The sequence below is a fragment of the Mus caroli genome, unplaced genomic scaffold (genome assembly GCF_978045245.1).
Source record: "Mus caroli unplaced genomic scaffold, Mus_caroli_1 scaffold_9, whole genome shotgun sequence".
NCBI classification, from domain to species: Eukaryota; Metazoa; Chordata; class Mammalia; order Rodentia; family Muridae; genus Mus; species Mus caroli.
The window spans coordinates 4,145,000-4,159,857 of NW_028227264.1; the positions used below are offsets into that span (position 1 = coordinate 4,145,000).

The window sequence follows — 14,858 nt, forward strand, 5'->3', positions numbered from 1 at the left end:
TGCAGACCCATGTTTTTCTAAATCATTCTTCACAAGCTTGAACAGGGAAACTGTCTCTCTGGGAACTTAGGAAAATGGAGGCTCTGCTTCAACCCATCTGTGTGTGTGTGTGTGTGTGTGTGCATATGTCTATGTATGTACATGTATGCATGAGTACATGAATGTGTATCTGTATGAATGTGTATGTTTGTATGTATATGTACAAGTGTGTGTGCATGTATGCATGAGTGCTAATAATGTTTGTGTGCACATGCACACATGTGTGTTTCTGTGTATACAGGTGCACATGCACATGTGCATGCCTACATATAGAGGCCAGATTTCAATCTTGGTTGTCACTCTTTGGGTAACATCTATTTGGGGTTTGGATTCAAAGTCTCTCAAAGGCCTCTGAAACTCATGGAGTAGCCTAGGCTGGCTGGTGGCCACAGAGATCTATCACTCCCTACTTCAGTACTGGGACTACAAACAAGCCACAACAAATGGATTTGCACATGGGTACTATGGATCAAATTCAGGATCTTGTGTTTGCACAATTATTTCCCCAGCCCTTCTAGACTTCCTAGATTTTTGGCAAGCCCCATTGAGTGTATTTGAGTAGCGAAGCTAGATATACCTATTGAAAATTTTTCACCAGCATGGATTTATTGATGGGTGAAGAGACTCAAACAACAACCAGAAGATTGATATGTGACCACAAGGCAGCACTGACTGAGTCTGAGCCAGATCCTAATCAAAGAGAAAAGGAGAGCAGTCCAGCTTTGCTCAAATGATATGTGCAGAGAATGGACACTAGAAAGTGCCAGCACCCTGCAGGTCGAATAGAGAGGAATTTGAATTAATTGTTGGTGACCCTTCAGGTCAGCTGGACTGATTCAGAATGTATCCAAGGATGAGACTAGTAAACCTTCCCCAAATTTTGTCAATTAAATTCAGAAGCTGATGGTATATGTATCCCCCATGTACTTGGGGATGGAGAGGTGGTTCAGTGGTTAAGAGCCCTTATTGCTCTTACAGAGGACCCCAAGCTCAATCCCCAGCACCCACAGGGCAACTCACAAATCTCTGTAACTCCAGTTCCAGCAGGTCAGGCACCAGGAGACTCTCTGACCTCCATGGCACCAGGCACATATATGGGTACACACACATAAATAGGAAACATGCATGCACATTCAATGGAATAAGTAAATATAAAAACCATAAAGTAATTACAATCCTGGTCCTTTTTTTTTTTTTTTTACAAGATTGGAGGCATACCAATGTTTTAACTAATGCTTAGAAGTTCTCTCCTTCCCAAGACTGAGCCAAATGAATGTGTGGCTCTCTCTCCTCCTCCTCCTCCTACATACCATCCTATTATCTGCTTCTGGCAGGACAGGACAGCTCGCTGGAGCCCAGAATTTGCCTGTCGAGAACACTGTATGCAGATTATCTCTTGATTTTCTACCCTGCCTCCCCCATTGTCTTATTTTTGGCCTTGCTTGTGCTTTCTAGAATGTGGCTGTTTATTTTCTATTTAGAACATAAAAGCTGGCTCCAGAGACAGGAGAGAAACTCATACACTAGATTTCATACCAGGATTTGAAAAGGAAGCCTTTTAGAGAGTTGAAAAGTCCAAGTAATGTCCCACTGTCATCTTCAAATGTAACATGTTTGGAAAGAACCAAGGAGAAAAGATGGATCATAAGTTTACATGTAATGTTCTAGTGTTTGAGGACATAAAAAAAGCCACAGAAGACACCTGTCACCATCAAGGCAAACAAACAAACAAACAAACAAACAAACAAACCGGTGGTCTGTACACACTGAATATTCTGACACAGCTCCTAATGCCTAGAGAGTAAAAGGCTATTATCGTCATTCTTTACATTAACTTGACAATCTTGCATGATAGCACAGCTTAGATGATGGTAGACTTTAATTATCCAAATAAGAACAACACTGGACAACTCCTTTTAGCATAAAAATACTTCCACCCAAGCAAGTAAGCAGAGTGTCACCCTGAGGGATAAGTCTCAAGTTTCTGCACCAGCAAGTGCCACAGCTATCACACACTGAGTTTTTCTTCTAAGGCAGGCACTGTACTAACAGTTCTTCCAACATCCCCTCAGCATCCTCCCCTATCCCTGTGAGGGAGCTTCGTCAGCACTGATGTCAAGGAGAGAATGGCAACATAATGACAGACCACAGAGCATGGCCAAAGGCACAAGGAGACAAGCATGGGATATAAACTGAAGGTTATCATTCCCTATGTGACCCTATCCATACACACTGTGTGCTACAAACACAGGGTTCAAAGGCAAGGTTATCATTCCCTATACAGATGTCCTGTAAATAAAGTGTTGATGCTGATGCTCTATCCACATAAAGTTCAATAGAGACCCTTAAGCCAAGCAATCTGCAGATCCTGGAGCAGTAGCCAGTTGAATGCCCTGATCTCTGCTTGCACTACTCATCCTGCAAAGGAAGAAGGCTATGCAAAGCTTTGGCTGCTGAGATGCCCAGGTTTCCTGCTTAAAGAATAAGAAATTCACAAAGTGGCTAGAAATGGAGGATGGCTGGGTCTGAACTAGACGGCTAAAATGGGGCAACACCTCCTTTCAGCATCAGGAGAGTCATGTATACAATCTGTGTATATTCACAGAGACATGAGCACAGTAAAGGCGTGAGTGATTAGAAACTAGAATCAAGGTATTAAGCAAATGGTTCAATGAGTAAAGAGCTTGCTTTACAAGCATGAGGACCTGAGATCAATCTAAGCACCATTGACAGAGGCTTAAATACATAAACATACATTTATATATTAATACAATAAAATATAAATCCATTAATTAATAGAATACCTATAATTAATATAAGAAAATGTAAGCATAGTTATAATATTTATGATATTATTATTACATAATATGTTATATTACACATTTTATATATTATATGGTTATATATATTATATACTTATAAGTATTAGATATAAATGATATATAGAGAAAATTCATATAAAGATTTTTATATATTTATTTATACATATTTTATTTATAAGTTTACACAAAATATATAAGATATATATGTGAGATTCAAAGAAAAAAGTTAGAGTTTTGGCAAATATGCTTCAGTTTTTAAATGCACTTAATGACCACAGATGAGTATGTGGCTCAGAGACTGGTAACATGGTTAGGATGTGAAAGCTCTGAGTTCAGAAATGAGCAGGGTAACACACGAGAACAGAAACTGAAAGCTGCATTCCATTTATACGTGCCAGTGGCTAATAGTTACAAATAAAATAAATAAAAATAGATCTTAAAATAGTATTTCAAATATAATTTGTAGAGATTAACAAAATAGCCCAGCACTTGGGAGGTAGAAGCAGGCAGATCTCTGTGAATTCAAGGGTAGACTGGTCTACAAAGTGAGTTCCAAGATAGCCAAGGCTACACAGAGAAATCCTATGTCAGAAAAAGAAAAGAAAATAAAGAAACTAACAAAATAGATTCGTGGATTGTATAGAGAAGAGTGGAAACCAAAATATTTTATTACAAGATGTTAAAAAGAAAGCAAATGGCAAAAAGTTAAAAAAATTAATTTTATAAACTGAAAGAAATTTAAAGTATAATCATCGAACATAAAGTTATAGATTCCTTGTGCACATGCATGCATGTATACTGTGCGTGCACACACACACATAGGGAGAGAGGGAGAGAAATCAACAAGTACACATACTAACACATAAAATCAGTGTAAGAAGGGGTTTCTCATTTAAGATGAAAAGGGTACTAACTGCAAGCTCCTTCAATGCTCCTTTTCTATACCGCTTCATAACCCTAGTAAGTAACTTCTTCCTACTAGCTGCCCCATCTCAAAGGTTCCACATCTCACAATATTGTCACAAGCTGGAGACTACGCTCTAGCACAAGAGCTTCTGGGGGAAATTCTATCTAAACCATCACACATGACAACAGCAAATGCCACTAAGCCCGTGAAGCAACAGGACTCTAACTCACTGCTGGTAGGAATGTAAAAACAACCGTGAGACTGGGAAAGAGCCTTTCATTGTCTACAAAGTTAAATGCAGTCTTTGTATACAACTCAGCAACGGCAGACCTTTGTGTTTACCCAAAAGAGCTGGCAATGTGTAATTACACACAGATACACAGGTGTTAACTAAAGTGCTCATTTTAAAGATTTAGAAACAGCTCTGGTGCCACCCATAGTCACACATAGATAATATGTGATCCATACAATAATCGTTTTTTTTTTTAAGACCTATTGAGTCATGGGAAGACATAAAAATCGTGTTTCTATACCAGAGGGGGAAAATAAGGCTACATCTGAAAAGGCTATATTTCTGTGACTGTAACCATAGGACACTGGGAAAAGTAACACCAATGAGATAATGAATTGATTGACCAGGAATGGTAGCACATGCCTGTAATCCCAGCATTCTGGGAAGCTGAGGCAGGAGAATTGACAGGAGTTTGAGGCCAGACTGGACCACGTAATGAGTTTCACAAAAACTGCCGCTGTAATATAAGACACTATCTCAAAACACTAAAACAACCTCCAAAATATTACCCATCCTCTGATGTTTGGAGAGGAGAAGGCAGAGAAGGAGCATGGGGCATGCCATGCACGCGACGGTGGACCTCTGTGAGCCTACTGTGGGGATACATCACTGTTACATATCATCAGGTACATAGCAGGTACAACCCTGCACAGCAAAGACTGAACCCAAGTATCAGCTACAGGCTTAAGGTCATAAGGGTGTATCGGTATTTCTATGGGATGCAGAGCCCCAGCTGATAGATCTACAAGGTGACATATACCTCCATATCTGAGGCTAAGAGAACATTCCAGAAAAGAACACAGAAAGATTGTAAGCAGGAGAGATCCAAAATATCTGCTGTGAGACACTGTTTTTTATATATGAGAGGAAGCTGAACCCATGAAATCTTAACAACATGGTTGCCTAAACAAGACACAAATGACACCACCAGTTGACATGTCAGCATGGATATCATAAGGCCCTACCCCTAGATGAAGACAATCACTGCTAAGATAAAATAAAAATCCATTTTTCCCCAGGGACTCAGTATATTGTATATAAATATACATGTGTATATGTATGCACATATACATATATATGTTATATATACATAAATGTATATATATACAAAATGTAAAAATAACAATAAAAGGAGAAAAGATCACGAATTTGAGATGGAGTGAAGGGTACACAGATGGAATGTCTCAATATTTGTTTTCAGTTGTAAGATGTGACCCATGCTCATGCAAAAGGTTAAATGATAGAGGATTGTAGGAAAGGAGGGAGGGTACAGATAGTGTTCTTTCTGCTCAGGTTCTCTGTAAGTCTAGCACTGTTTTAAAAACTAAGTCTATGAATCTGAAGTGTCTGGTCTGTTTCCACCAGCATCTTATGCAGCTGCCCAAAGCTGAGCAAAACATGTTTACCAATAGAGAAGATTTCTCATGGTGCTTTAAAACAAAGGAATTCTAGAAAGCACATTCCACAATGATGGAGAGGAAAACTAAGATGGTGGCTACCATGTATATGTGTGTGTGTGTGTGTGTGTGTGTGTGTGTGTGTGTGTGTGTGTGTGATGTACTATGTGTATGATATTTTTTGCCATAACAAATCATCCTTAGGAAAGAAACATTCAAGATCTAAATGTGAAAAGAAACATGAAAAGAACTAGACAGGTGTTACAAGAAAAATGAGAATGAATGAAGACCACTCTAGTCATCCCCAAAGCCACTGTGGCCACTAGGCCTTACAATGAGTCAGCAAGAATTTCAGCCTGATTGACAGCCTGACAATGGTGGAGGTGCAGCAGATGACTTGGGCTCCAAGCCACGTGGATTCAGAAATGACTCCACTATCAAACAGCAGAATGTCCCCTAACTTCCCTTCCAGTGTGCTCTTCTCATCGCTATGCATATAAAACAAAATATTTTAAAAAGAAAAGAAAAAGAAAGTGGTCAAGACCTTTAATCCCAGCACTCAGGAGGCAGAGGCAGGCAGATTTCTGAGTTCGAGGCCAGCCTGGTCTACAAAGTGAGTTCCAGGACAGCAAGGGCTACACAAAGAAACCCTGTCTTGAAAAACAAAAAACCAAACCAAACAAAACAAAACAAAACGACAAAAAAAGAATAGTTAATAAACCAGAATCCTGGTCACAGAGCCTTAAGAGGAATTTCCAACATGAGGCACATCTGAGCCTTCTCTTCTCTGAGGTCTTCTTCATTTGGTCTTCTAATCGGAGAAGGAGTCACAGCCATGAGCAGTAGTGCACCTGGAATAGCTGTCCCCAAAGCAGACTTCCTTCAATGCACTGTCTCAATTTGCAAATGTGTTTACCCAAAACCTTTCCCCCTTGAAACTCCCTTCTCAATGCAGGCATTCTCCTGTACCTACTCCACACACAGTTTCCTCCGAACACACTCAATCTTCCACCCTTAAGAGTGACCCCTAAGTCTAACTGCTTCTACTTCTATCTAGCTGTCACTCATTTTCCTGTTTCTACAATCTAGATTTCTCTTGTCACCAGCTTCACCTTCCTTGTTCCAGTGAGTTTCCACAGCTTCCCGCATCTACTTCCTAGTCTCAGCAACTAAGTATAGAACCAAGATGGAATAAAAAAAAAGGTGATAAAATCCCGACTACCACAAATGACCTAGTTACATGGGATGGATTTGCAGACAGCCTATCAGTTTATTTTACAGTAAATTTAGAGAGATCTTTGTCACTTAAGTGGGAGCAATGAAAGACATAGTGAGTCAATCATCCAGCCTGAGAGCCAAGCCAGGACAACCAACTGTCACACAGACAAGATGTTCCTATTAGTAAATATGTATCCCCATGTTAAGATCATTTCTCATTATCCTACAAACTGGTAGAACTGGGAAGTACTCTACAGACTAAATGTAATCCTAAGTGTGCAATGACTGAGATGAATGAGGCATAGAATCCCTCCTCTCTCCCTTGTTCCCAATTGTACTTTGATCCTACTATAGAGGCCTGCTAAACCCTCTTACTTCCTGCCTGCCTTTATTCTAGTATAGCCTGTGAAGTACGACTAAGAGAACTCTTTGGAATCACAGGTCATGGCCTCTTTGTCATCATCTCAGTGACAAATGGCCAGGAACTATCTGTTGCAACTAATTATGCCTAGTCCACCATTCAACATTGTCCCATTCCCATGCCCTACCCCATGCACAGTCGTCCTTAGGTGTGACTGTCTCTACTCTGTGTCCCCACTTTTATAAAGCCTTGGATATCTCCTTTAGTACACACTCTTTTTTTTTTTTTCTTTTTTTACCTTCGTTTCCTTTGTTAACTGTGTCCTATTCCTCCCACTTGCCTCAGTAGATGTGACAATGTTTGGGGTCAGTCACCTTTAGATTTTAGACTTGTGTGTTAGCTTAAAGTATGTGTTAGGACCCTCATCATAATAACAGCGATGCTAAGTTTAATTGAAGTCAGCATTCGATTTAGTTTAGTTTAGTTTAGTTTTAATCTACTTGTGAATCCTGTATTTCACAACACTCAGAAACCCACTCTCCAAAGATAGGAGATGAGCACTTAACACCAGCACCTCTTTTGTAGCTATGCTGGGTTGCAAGGCTTGGTGGAGAAGCCCAGAGTTGTGTTAATCTGAAAGCTTCAGTATACAAAGGCAGGAGGACGCTATTAGCATGCTCTCTCCCTTTCTTCCCCCTTCCTGTAGCTTACACTACAGGGAGAAGCGGCTAGAAGGATATTTAAACGAAGAATCAAATTCTTGCAGCCACAATTTTAATTGCACACCAACTGCAAATATATATATATATATATATATATATATATATATATATATCTTCCACTGTCTAACTAGAAGAAAGGCTATAATACACCCTGTCTGCTTTTCTCAGAACTCGACTATTAGCCTTTAAGATTCCTTTCCAGGGTAAAAGCTTCTTTCCCCAGAAAAATGTGTCTGGAGACTAGAGTTTAATCTTCTAAAAAAATTTAACTCCTTTCATGATGACACTGAAGCTTTCAAACTCTGAAGCCTTCAGCACAGTATTTTAGACGCTGACATATCAGAGACTCTTCCCCACATTGAGAAGTTAAGACCATAATTTTTAGAAGTCACACAAAAAAGCTACCTCCTTCTCCAACAGGCAAACATGCATTCACAACACCCGATTTGATTACTCAACAGCAAGTCACAGCAAACACAGGGGAAGATTGGGCTGCCGTTTCCATGGAGATGACTTGATGTGGTTCAGCTCTTCTGGGAATGAAACCAAATCCCTAACAGCAGGAGAAAATCAGCAGCAAGAATTCTCTAACATATGGCAACTGCTAACAAACCAGTATGGGGAAAATACCTTCAGTCTCTTTTCCTCTCTACCAGAAGAAATACCTTCCCAACAAGCTGTTTGAAAAAGCACCTAGATTTTCTTGGTCATTCTCTGTGTAATTCAAAACGGATTACTATGGAGTCTCTTTATTCTTAGATTAAAAGAGCTGCTGTCTCCCAGATTCCTCAGCCCATGAATTCCCAGGGTAGCACTCAGACAGGAACAAGAACTGCATCCGTCCTCCCATAACTCTGCTTATTAATCCTTGAGGGAAACTCAATCTGCAGGCTTACCTCCTGGGAAAGAATGTAAATGGAATTTTACCGTCTCTAGTGTCTTGGAAGACATGATTGTCACGGAGAGGAGAGAGTTATTTCCACATCTTTTAAAAATTGTTATTATTGTTGTTCTATTATTACTTTTGTTGTATTGCGAGGTTTATGGGGACACACATGTGCCACCGTATACTTGCAGAGGTCAAAGGACAACTTTTAAAAGGTTTTTTTTTTTTATTACCTTTAGGATTGTCCAGGTTTAAATCTAGGTTGTTAGGCTTGTACATCACACACTTTGCCTACCCACTGAGCCATCCCTTCAACGCCTCTTATATTTCTCCTTCTAATCAAATGATTACAGTCAGTTCTTACATGGGAAACAATTGCTCCACTTTCCCCATTCTTAACGTCTGTGTGGTTTTTTTTTCCTTTTTACATTTATTTTCATCCATTCATTTATTTTTATGAGAGTTTTGTTCAAAGTCTTTGAATCATATTCCACCTCCTCCCCCAGAACTCCTCCCAGGTGCACGTCCTCGTCCCTACCTTCCTAACTCTGTACCCTTTAAAAACAAACACACAAAAACCTTCCGTACTAATTTGTGCTGCCCCAATACTCTGTGACGAGTGCAAGACCACATTTGTATCTTGTAAGCACAAAGCTAAAGACCACTTAAAATCTACACTTGAAAATTTCTGTGACTCTGCCAGAACAACAACAACAAAAACCAATCAATATGTACTGTATTGTACAATATGCTGTATTCAGTGAAAATGGCCCTCTCCGGATGATAGGCACATCCAGTCAGAGGCGCGCACAGCACACACTAGCTCCTCTGCTCTGAACAGCTCTTAGCTTCAGAGAAAGAAGTCTCTTAACTCATGTTTATACCTGGCATTTGGTTTTACCCCTGACCTTAATTGCAAAGGAGTCACTACTAACCTAACCCAAGACGTTGTTTATAGAACATCCCCTCGTGTATTTGTGGCCCTGAGAGACCACCACTTCCCTTCCTCATAGAACCATCCTCATCCTAGCCCTCTCCCTCAGTGGTGATGCTTCCTGCTTCCTACCTATCCTACCTACTCAGCCACCTCCAGCAGTTGTTTGACCTGCCAATAACTTCACTTTTCAGTGAAGGCTTTCTAATGAAAAGCAGATAGTTGGCTCAGATTGGAGGTATCAATGTAAAATGTTACTTATTAGAAAGCATCCGTGGAGAAAGCAGTGACAACTGAGTGACTTTGAGAGTGAGTTACTAGCCTGGCTGTTCAAATTCACATGTATTAAAATATAGTGTGCACTCATGTGCATGTGCATTAACACATACACACACATATATACACATACATACACACATATGCACACACAGTTGCTCTCTGGCACACAGTTGTGATGTCTGGACTAAATTTTTGTCTTTTAAAAATTAAATTATAGGGTATATCTGAAATATTGGTAGGAGTTGCTTCATTATGAATGTGTATATGTATATACCCCCCCTTTCTCTGTGTGCATGTGTGTGTGTGTGAGTGAGTGCTTGTGTGTTTGCACATCTAAGCACATGCATGTGCACCCACAATGCATTTGGGTATAAACAGAGGCCAGAGGATGACATAGATCTCTTGGGCTGGAGGTACAGGTGACTGTGAGCCACCCAATGTGGGTGCTACGAATTGAGCTCTGGTCCTCCAAAAGAGCAGCAGTGTTCTAACCACTGAGATACCTCTCTAGACCCCAAACCTAAGAGCTTAAGGACACCCTCCCTGCTTAGGCTAGAGGAGAAAGGGTTGTCATTCGTGTCATTGGGCAACTCCTGTAGGTTAGAACAGGAATTTAGCAAGCCAACCTTCAGCAGTACACTGAGAACTTACAGTGCAAATCCATTCTTCTCCAGTTCCTCTCTGATATAACAGATAACCTTGTTTTACACCAGAATGAATGAGGCACAATTAGAAAGAGACTTGTTGTGAATGGATAATGATAGAAACATTTGTCCTGAATCAAAGATAAAGGTTATCACAGAATTTTTAAAGACACATTATTGATTTCTACATACAACTATTTCCTTTGTCAATAGAAAACTCTTTCCCAAGAATATAAGCTGCTGCAGGTGCTGCCCTCCAAAATGCATGTGAAATATCTGCCTTCCATCAACCACAAAGATAACCTTAAGAGAGCACTGATGGGCCCTTTCCAAAGGAAGATGGCCTCAATAAACCCATCTGGCAACATCCAAGCAAAACAATTCCACCCTACAGATCCTGGGGGTCTAATTATTAGACGATGGAACCAAAACCGGGGGGGAAGTCCCCAAATTTATGAGGAGGAGTTATCATATGATCACATGCCTGCTGGCCCCATAGTCTAAAACATTTGGTTACCGACACTTACAGCTGGTAATTAGTGGTCTGGTAACAGGAGTTGCCACAGGCTAACTCTACAAAAGGAGCTGGAGGCTAACCTCCATGTGACTAATTATCAAATTCCCATTCAGGAGTTTAAACCTGTTTGTTACAATTTTGTATCAGAATTATACAATGCCCCAACAAATATTCACCATCTAAGAAGAGTAAGCAAATTCCTGGTTTACCTCTGTCTGCCATTCTTGATCCAGCAGCTCTGTCTGGGACTGTTAGATGGTCTTTATTGTTATTCAGTGAAGAATTGTCATCACTAGACAACAAGTTCAATAAACCACTTTCTGATGTGATGCAGTTGTTTTCTGGGGCCTGGCAATTGCTTGCTTCTGAGAAGGCAAGTGTGTGGACCTGCTCAGCAAATGTCAGGGGATGCCCCGCATCTTCAGTAGCAGGTGAGCTGTTAACGATGTTGTGCCAGGATTGTCGTTCTTTAGATCCCGAGGAAGAAAACTGGCTTGGTGCCTTTACTGTATTTTCCAGAGAAGAGAAAGAACACGACGTTTCTCTCCGCTTAGGTGAAGAAGAAGATGCCCCCTGTGCAGCCTATTTTCCACAAATAAAATCAGATGGAAGAGGAGGAAAAGAAGAAGAGACATTGTGAATTATCATGCTCTCTGTTCTGATTTTATTCAAATTTTCCCAGAATTGTTTCAAAAAGTAACCAGAAATTAAAAAAAAAAAAAAGTCAGAGGAAAACTGTGTGGCACTCAATTCTGTATGGCAGCTACCAAGGGCCATTCTCGAAGAGCCTTTTGTATGATTTTGAGTTTACCATATAAGATCTGAAAAATTTCCATAGCAACATTTTTTTACTCAAAACCTTAAGCCCCTCCAACAAACGAAAGGCTATGTTAGAAGGATTCTTTAGAATGTTTGTGGGTGCAATGATCTTTTGTCGTTGTTGTTGTTGCTGTTGCTGTTGCTGCTGTTGTTGATCACAAGGAAATGAGCAAAAACAACTGAGGGAGGTAATTAATAAAAAAGAATGTAGAGGATTTAGGCATGTCCCAGTAGAAGAATACTTCGTAGCAGGACCAAGACCTTTGAGTAGCATTTACCTGTTCCTTAGTCTGTGTGACCAACTTATCCATCCATAACCTTCAAAGCTAAAAAATAAAGACAAGTCGCTTTAAATTTTTTAAATTAAAATTTTCAGTATTATTTTTTTGTGACAGGACTAGAGGAGTCACTATGCCACTGCATGTGTTAGAGATCAAAAGAGTCAATTTCCCTGGAAAACCTGGATGAAATGGACAAATTTCAAGGCAGATACCAGGCACTGAAGTTAAATCAGGATCAGATTAATGACCTAAACAGTCCCATATCCCCTAAAGAAATAGAGGCAGTCATTAATAGTCTCCCAACCAAAAAAAGCCCAGGACCAGATGGGTTTAGTGCAGAGTTCTATCAGACCTTTAAAAAAGACCTAATTCCAACTCTTCTCAAACTACTCCACAAAATAGAAACAGAAGGTACTCTACCCAACTCATTCTATGAAGCCACAATTACGCTGATACCTAAACCACAGAAAGACCCAACAAAGAAGGATAACTTCAGACCAATTTCCCTTATGAATATCAATGCAAAAATACTCAAGAAAATCCTCGAAAACCTAATCCAAGAACACATCAAAATGATCATCCACCGTGACAAAGTAGGCTCCATCCCAGGGATGCAGGGATGGTTTAATATATGGAAATCCATCAATGTAATCCACTATATAAACAAACTCAAAGACAAAAATCACAAGATCATCTCATTAGAGCCTGAGAAAGCATTTGATAAAATCCAACACACCTTCATGATAAAAGTCTTGGAAAGATGAGGAATTCAAGGCCCATACATAAGCATAATAAAAGCAATCTACAGCAAACTAGTAGCCAACATCAAACTAAATGGAGAGAAGCTGAAAGCAATCCCATTAAGATCAGGGACTAGACAAGGTTGCCCACTTTCTCCCTACCTATTTAATATAGTACTTGAAGTCCTAGCCAGAGCAATTTGACAACAAAAGCAGGTCAAGGGGATACAAATTGGAAAGGAAGAAGTCAAATTATCACTATTTTCAGATGATATGATAGTGTATATAAGTGATCCTAAACATTCCACCAGAGAATTCCTAAACCTGATAAACAGCTTCAGTGAAGTAGCTGGATTTAAAATTAACTCGAACAAATTAATGGCCTTTCTCAACACAAAGGATAAACAGGCTGAGAAAGAAATTAGGGAAACAACACCCTTCACAATAGTCACAAATAATATAAAATACCTAGGTGTGACTCTAACTAAGGAAGTGAAAGATCTGTATAATAAGAACTTCAAGTCTCTGAAGAAAGAAATTGAAGAAGATCTCAGAAGACAGAAAGAACTCCCATGCTCATGGATTGACAGGATCAATATAGTAAAAATGGCTATCCTGACGAAAGCAATCTACAGATTCAATGCAATCCCCATCAAAATTCCAACTCAATTCTCCACTGAGTTAGAAAGGGCAATTTGCAAATTCATCTGGAATAACAAAAAAAACTAGTATAGCAAAAACTGTTCTCAACAATAAAAGAACCTCTGGGGGAATCACCATGCCTGACCTCAAACTGTACTAAGAGCAATTGTGATTAAAAAAATTAATAAATAAAAAATAAAAAACAAAAAACAAAATCTGCATGGTACTGGTACAGCAAAAGACAGATAAACCAATGGAATAGAATTGAAGACCCAGAAATGAACACACACACCTATGGTCACTTGATCTTTGACAAGGGAGCTAAAACCATCCAGTGGAAAAAAGACAAATGGTGCTGGCACAACTGGAGGTTATCATGTAGAAGAATGCGAATTGATCCATTCCTATTTCCTTGTACTAAGGTCAAATCTAAGTGGATCAAGAAGCTCCACATAAAACCAGAGACACTGAAACTTATAGAGGAGAAAGTGGGGAAAAGCCTCGAAGATATGGGTACAGGGGAAAAATTCCTGAATAGAACAGCAATGGCTTGTGCTGTAAGATCAAGAATTGACAAATGGGACCTCATAAAATTGCAAAGCTTCTGTAAGGCAAAAGACACTGTCAATAAGACAAAAAGGCCACCAACAGATTGGGAAAGGATCTTTACCAATCCTAAATCAGATAGGGGACTAATATCTAATATATACAAAGAGCTCAAGAAGGTGAACTCCTGAAAATCAAATAACCCCATTTAAAAATGGGGCACAGAGCTAAACAAAGAATTCTCAACTGAGCAATACTGAATGACTGAGAAGCACCTGAAAAAATGTTCAACATTCTAAATCATCAGAGAAATGCAAATCAAAACAACCCTGAGTTTCCACCTCACACCAGTCAGAATGGCTAAGATCAAAAATTCAGGTGACAGCAGATGCTGGTAAGAATGTGGAGAAAGAAGAACACTCCTCCATTGTTGGTGGGATTGAAAGCTTGTACAACCACTCTGGAAATTAGTCTGGGGTTTCCTCAGAAAATTGAACATAGTACTACTGGAAGATCCAGCGATACCTCTCCTGGGCATATATCCAAAAGATGTTCCAACTGGTAATAAGAACACATGCTCCACTATGTTCATAGCAGCCTTATTTATAATAGCCAGAAGCTAGAAAGAACCCAGATGTCCCTCAACAGAGGAATAAATATGGAAAATGTGGTACATTTACATAATGGAGTACTACTCGGCTATTAAAAACAATGAATTTATGAAATTCCTAGGCAAATGGATGATTTGGAGGGTATCATCCTGAGTGAGGTAACCCAATCACAAAAGAACTCACATGTTATATACTCACTGA

The 14,858-nt window shown here is 39.6% G+C and overlaps 1 protein-coding gene across 3 annotated transcripts in view; it reads right to left on the minus strand.

Annotated features, from left to right (window-relative positions):
• Positions 1 to 14,858, minus strand: part of Ipcef1 (interaction protein for cytohesin exchange factors 1) — a 165,767-nt gene that overhangs the window by 21,311 nt on the left and 129,598 nt on the right. For all 3 annotated transcript variants that reach the window (XM_029482790.1, XM_021174271.2, XM_029482789.1), the window contains exon 9: positions 11,228 to 11,600. In XM_029482790.1, the coding sequence (XP_029338650.1) occupies positions 11,228 to 11,600 (373 nt within the window). The remainder of the gene's footprint in view (positions 1 to 11,227; positions 11,601 to 14,858) is intronic.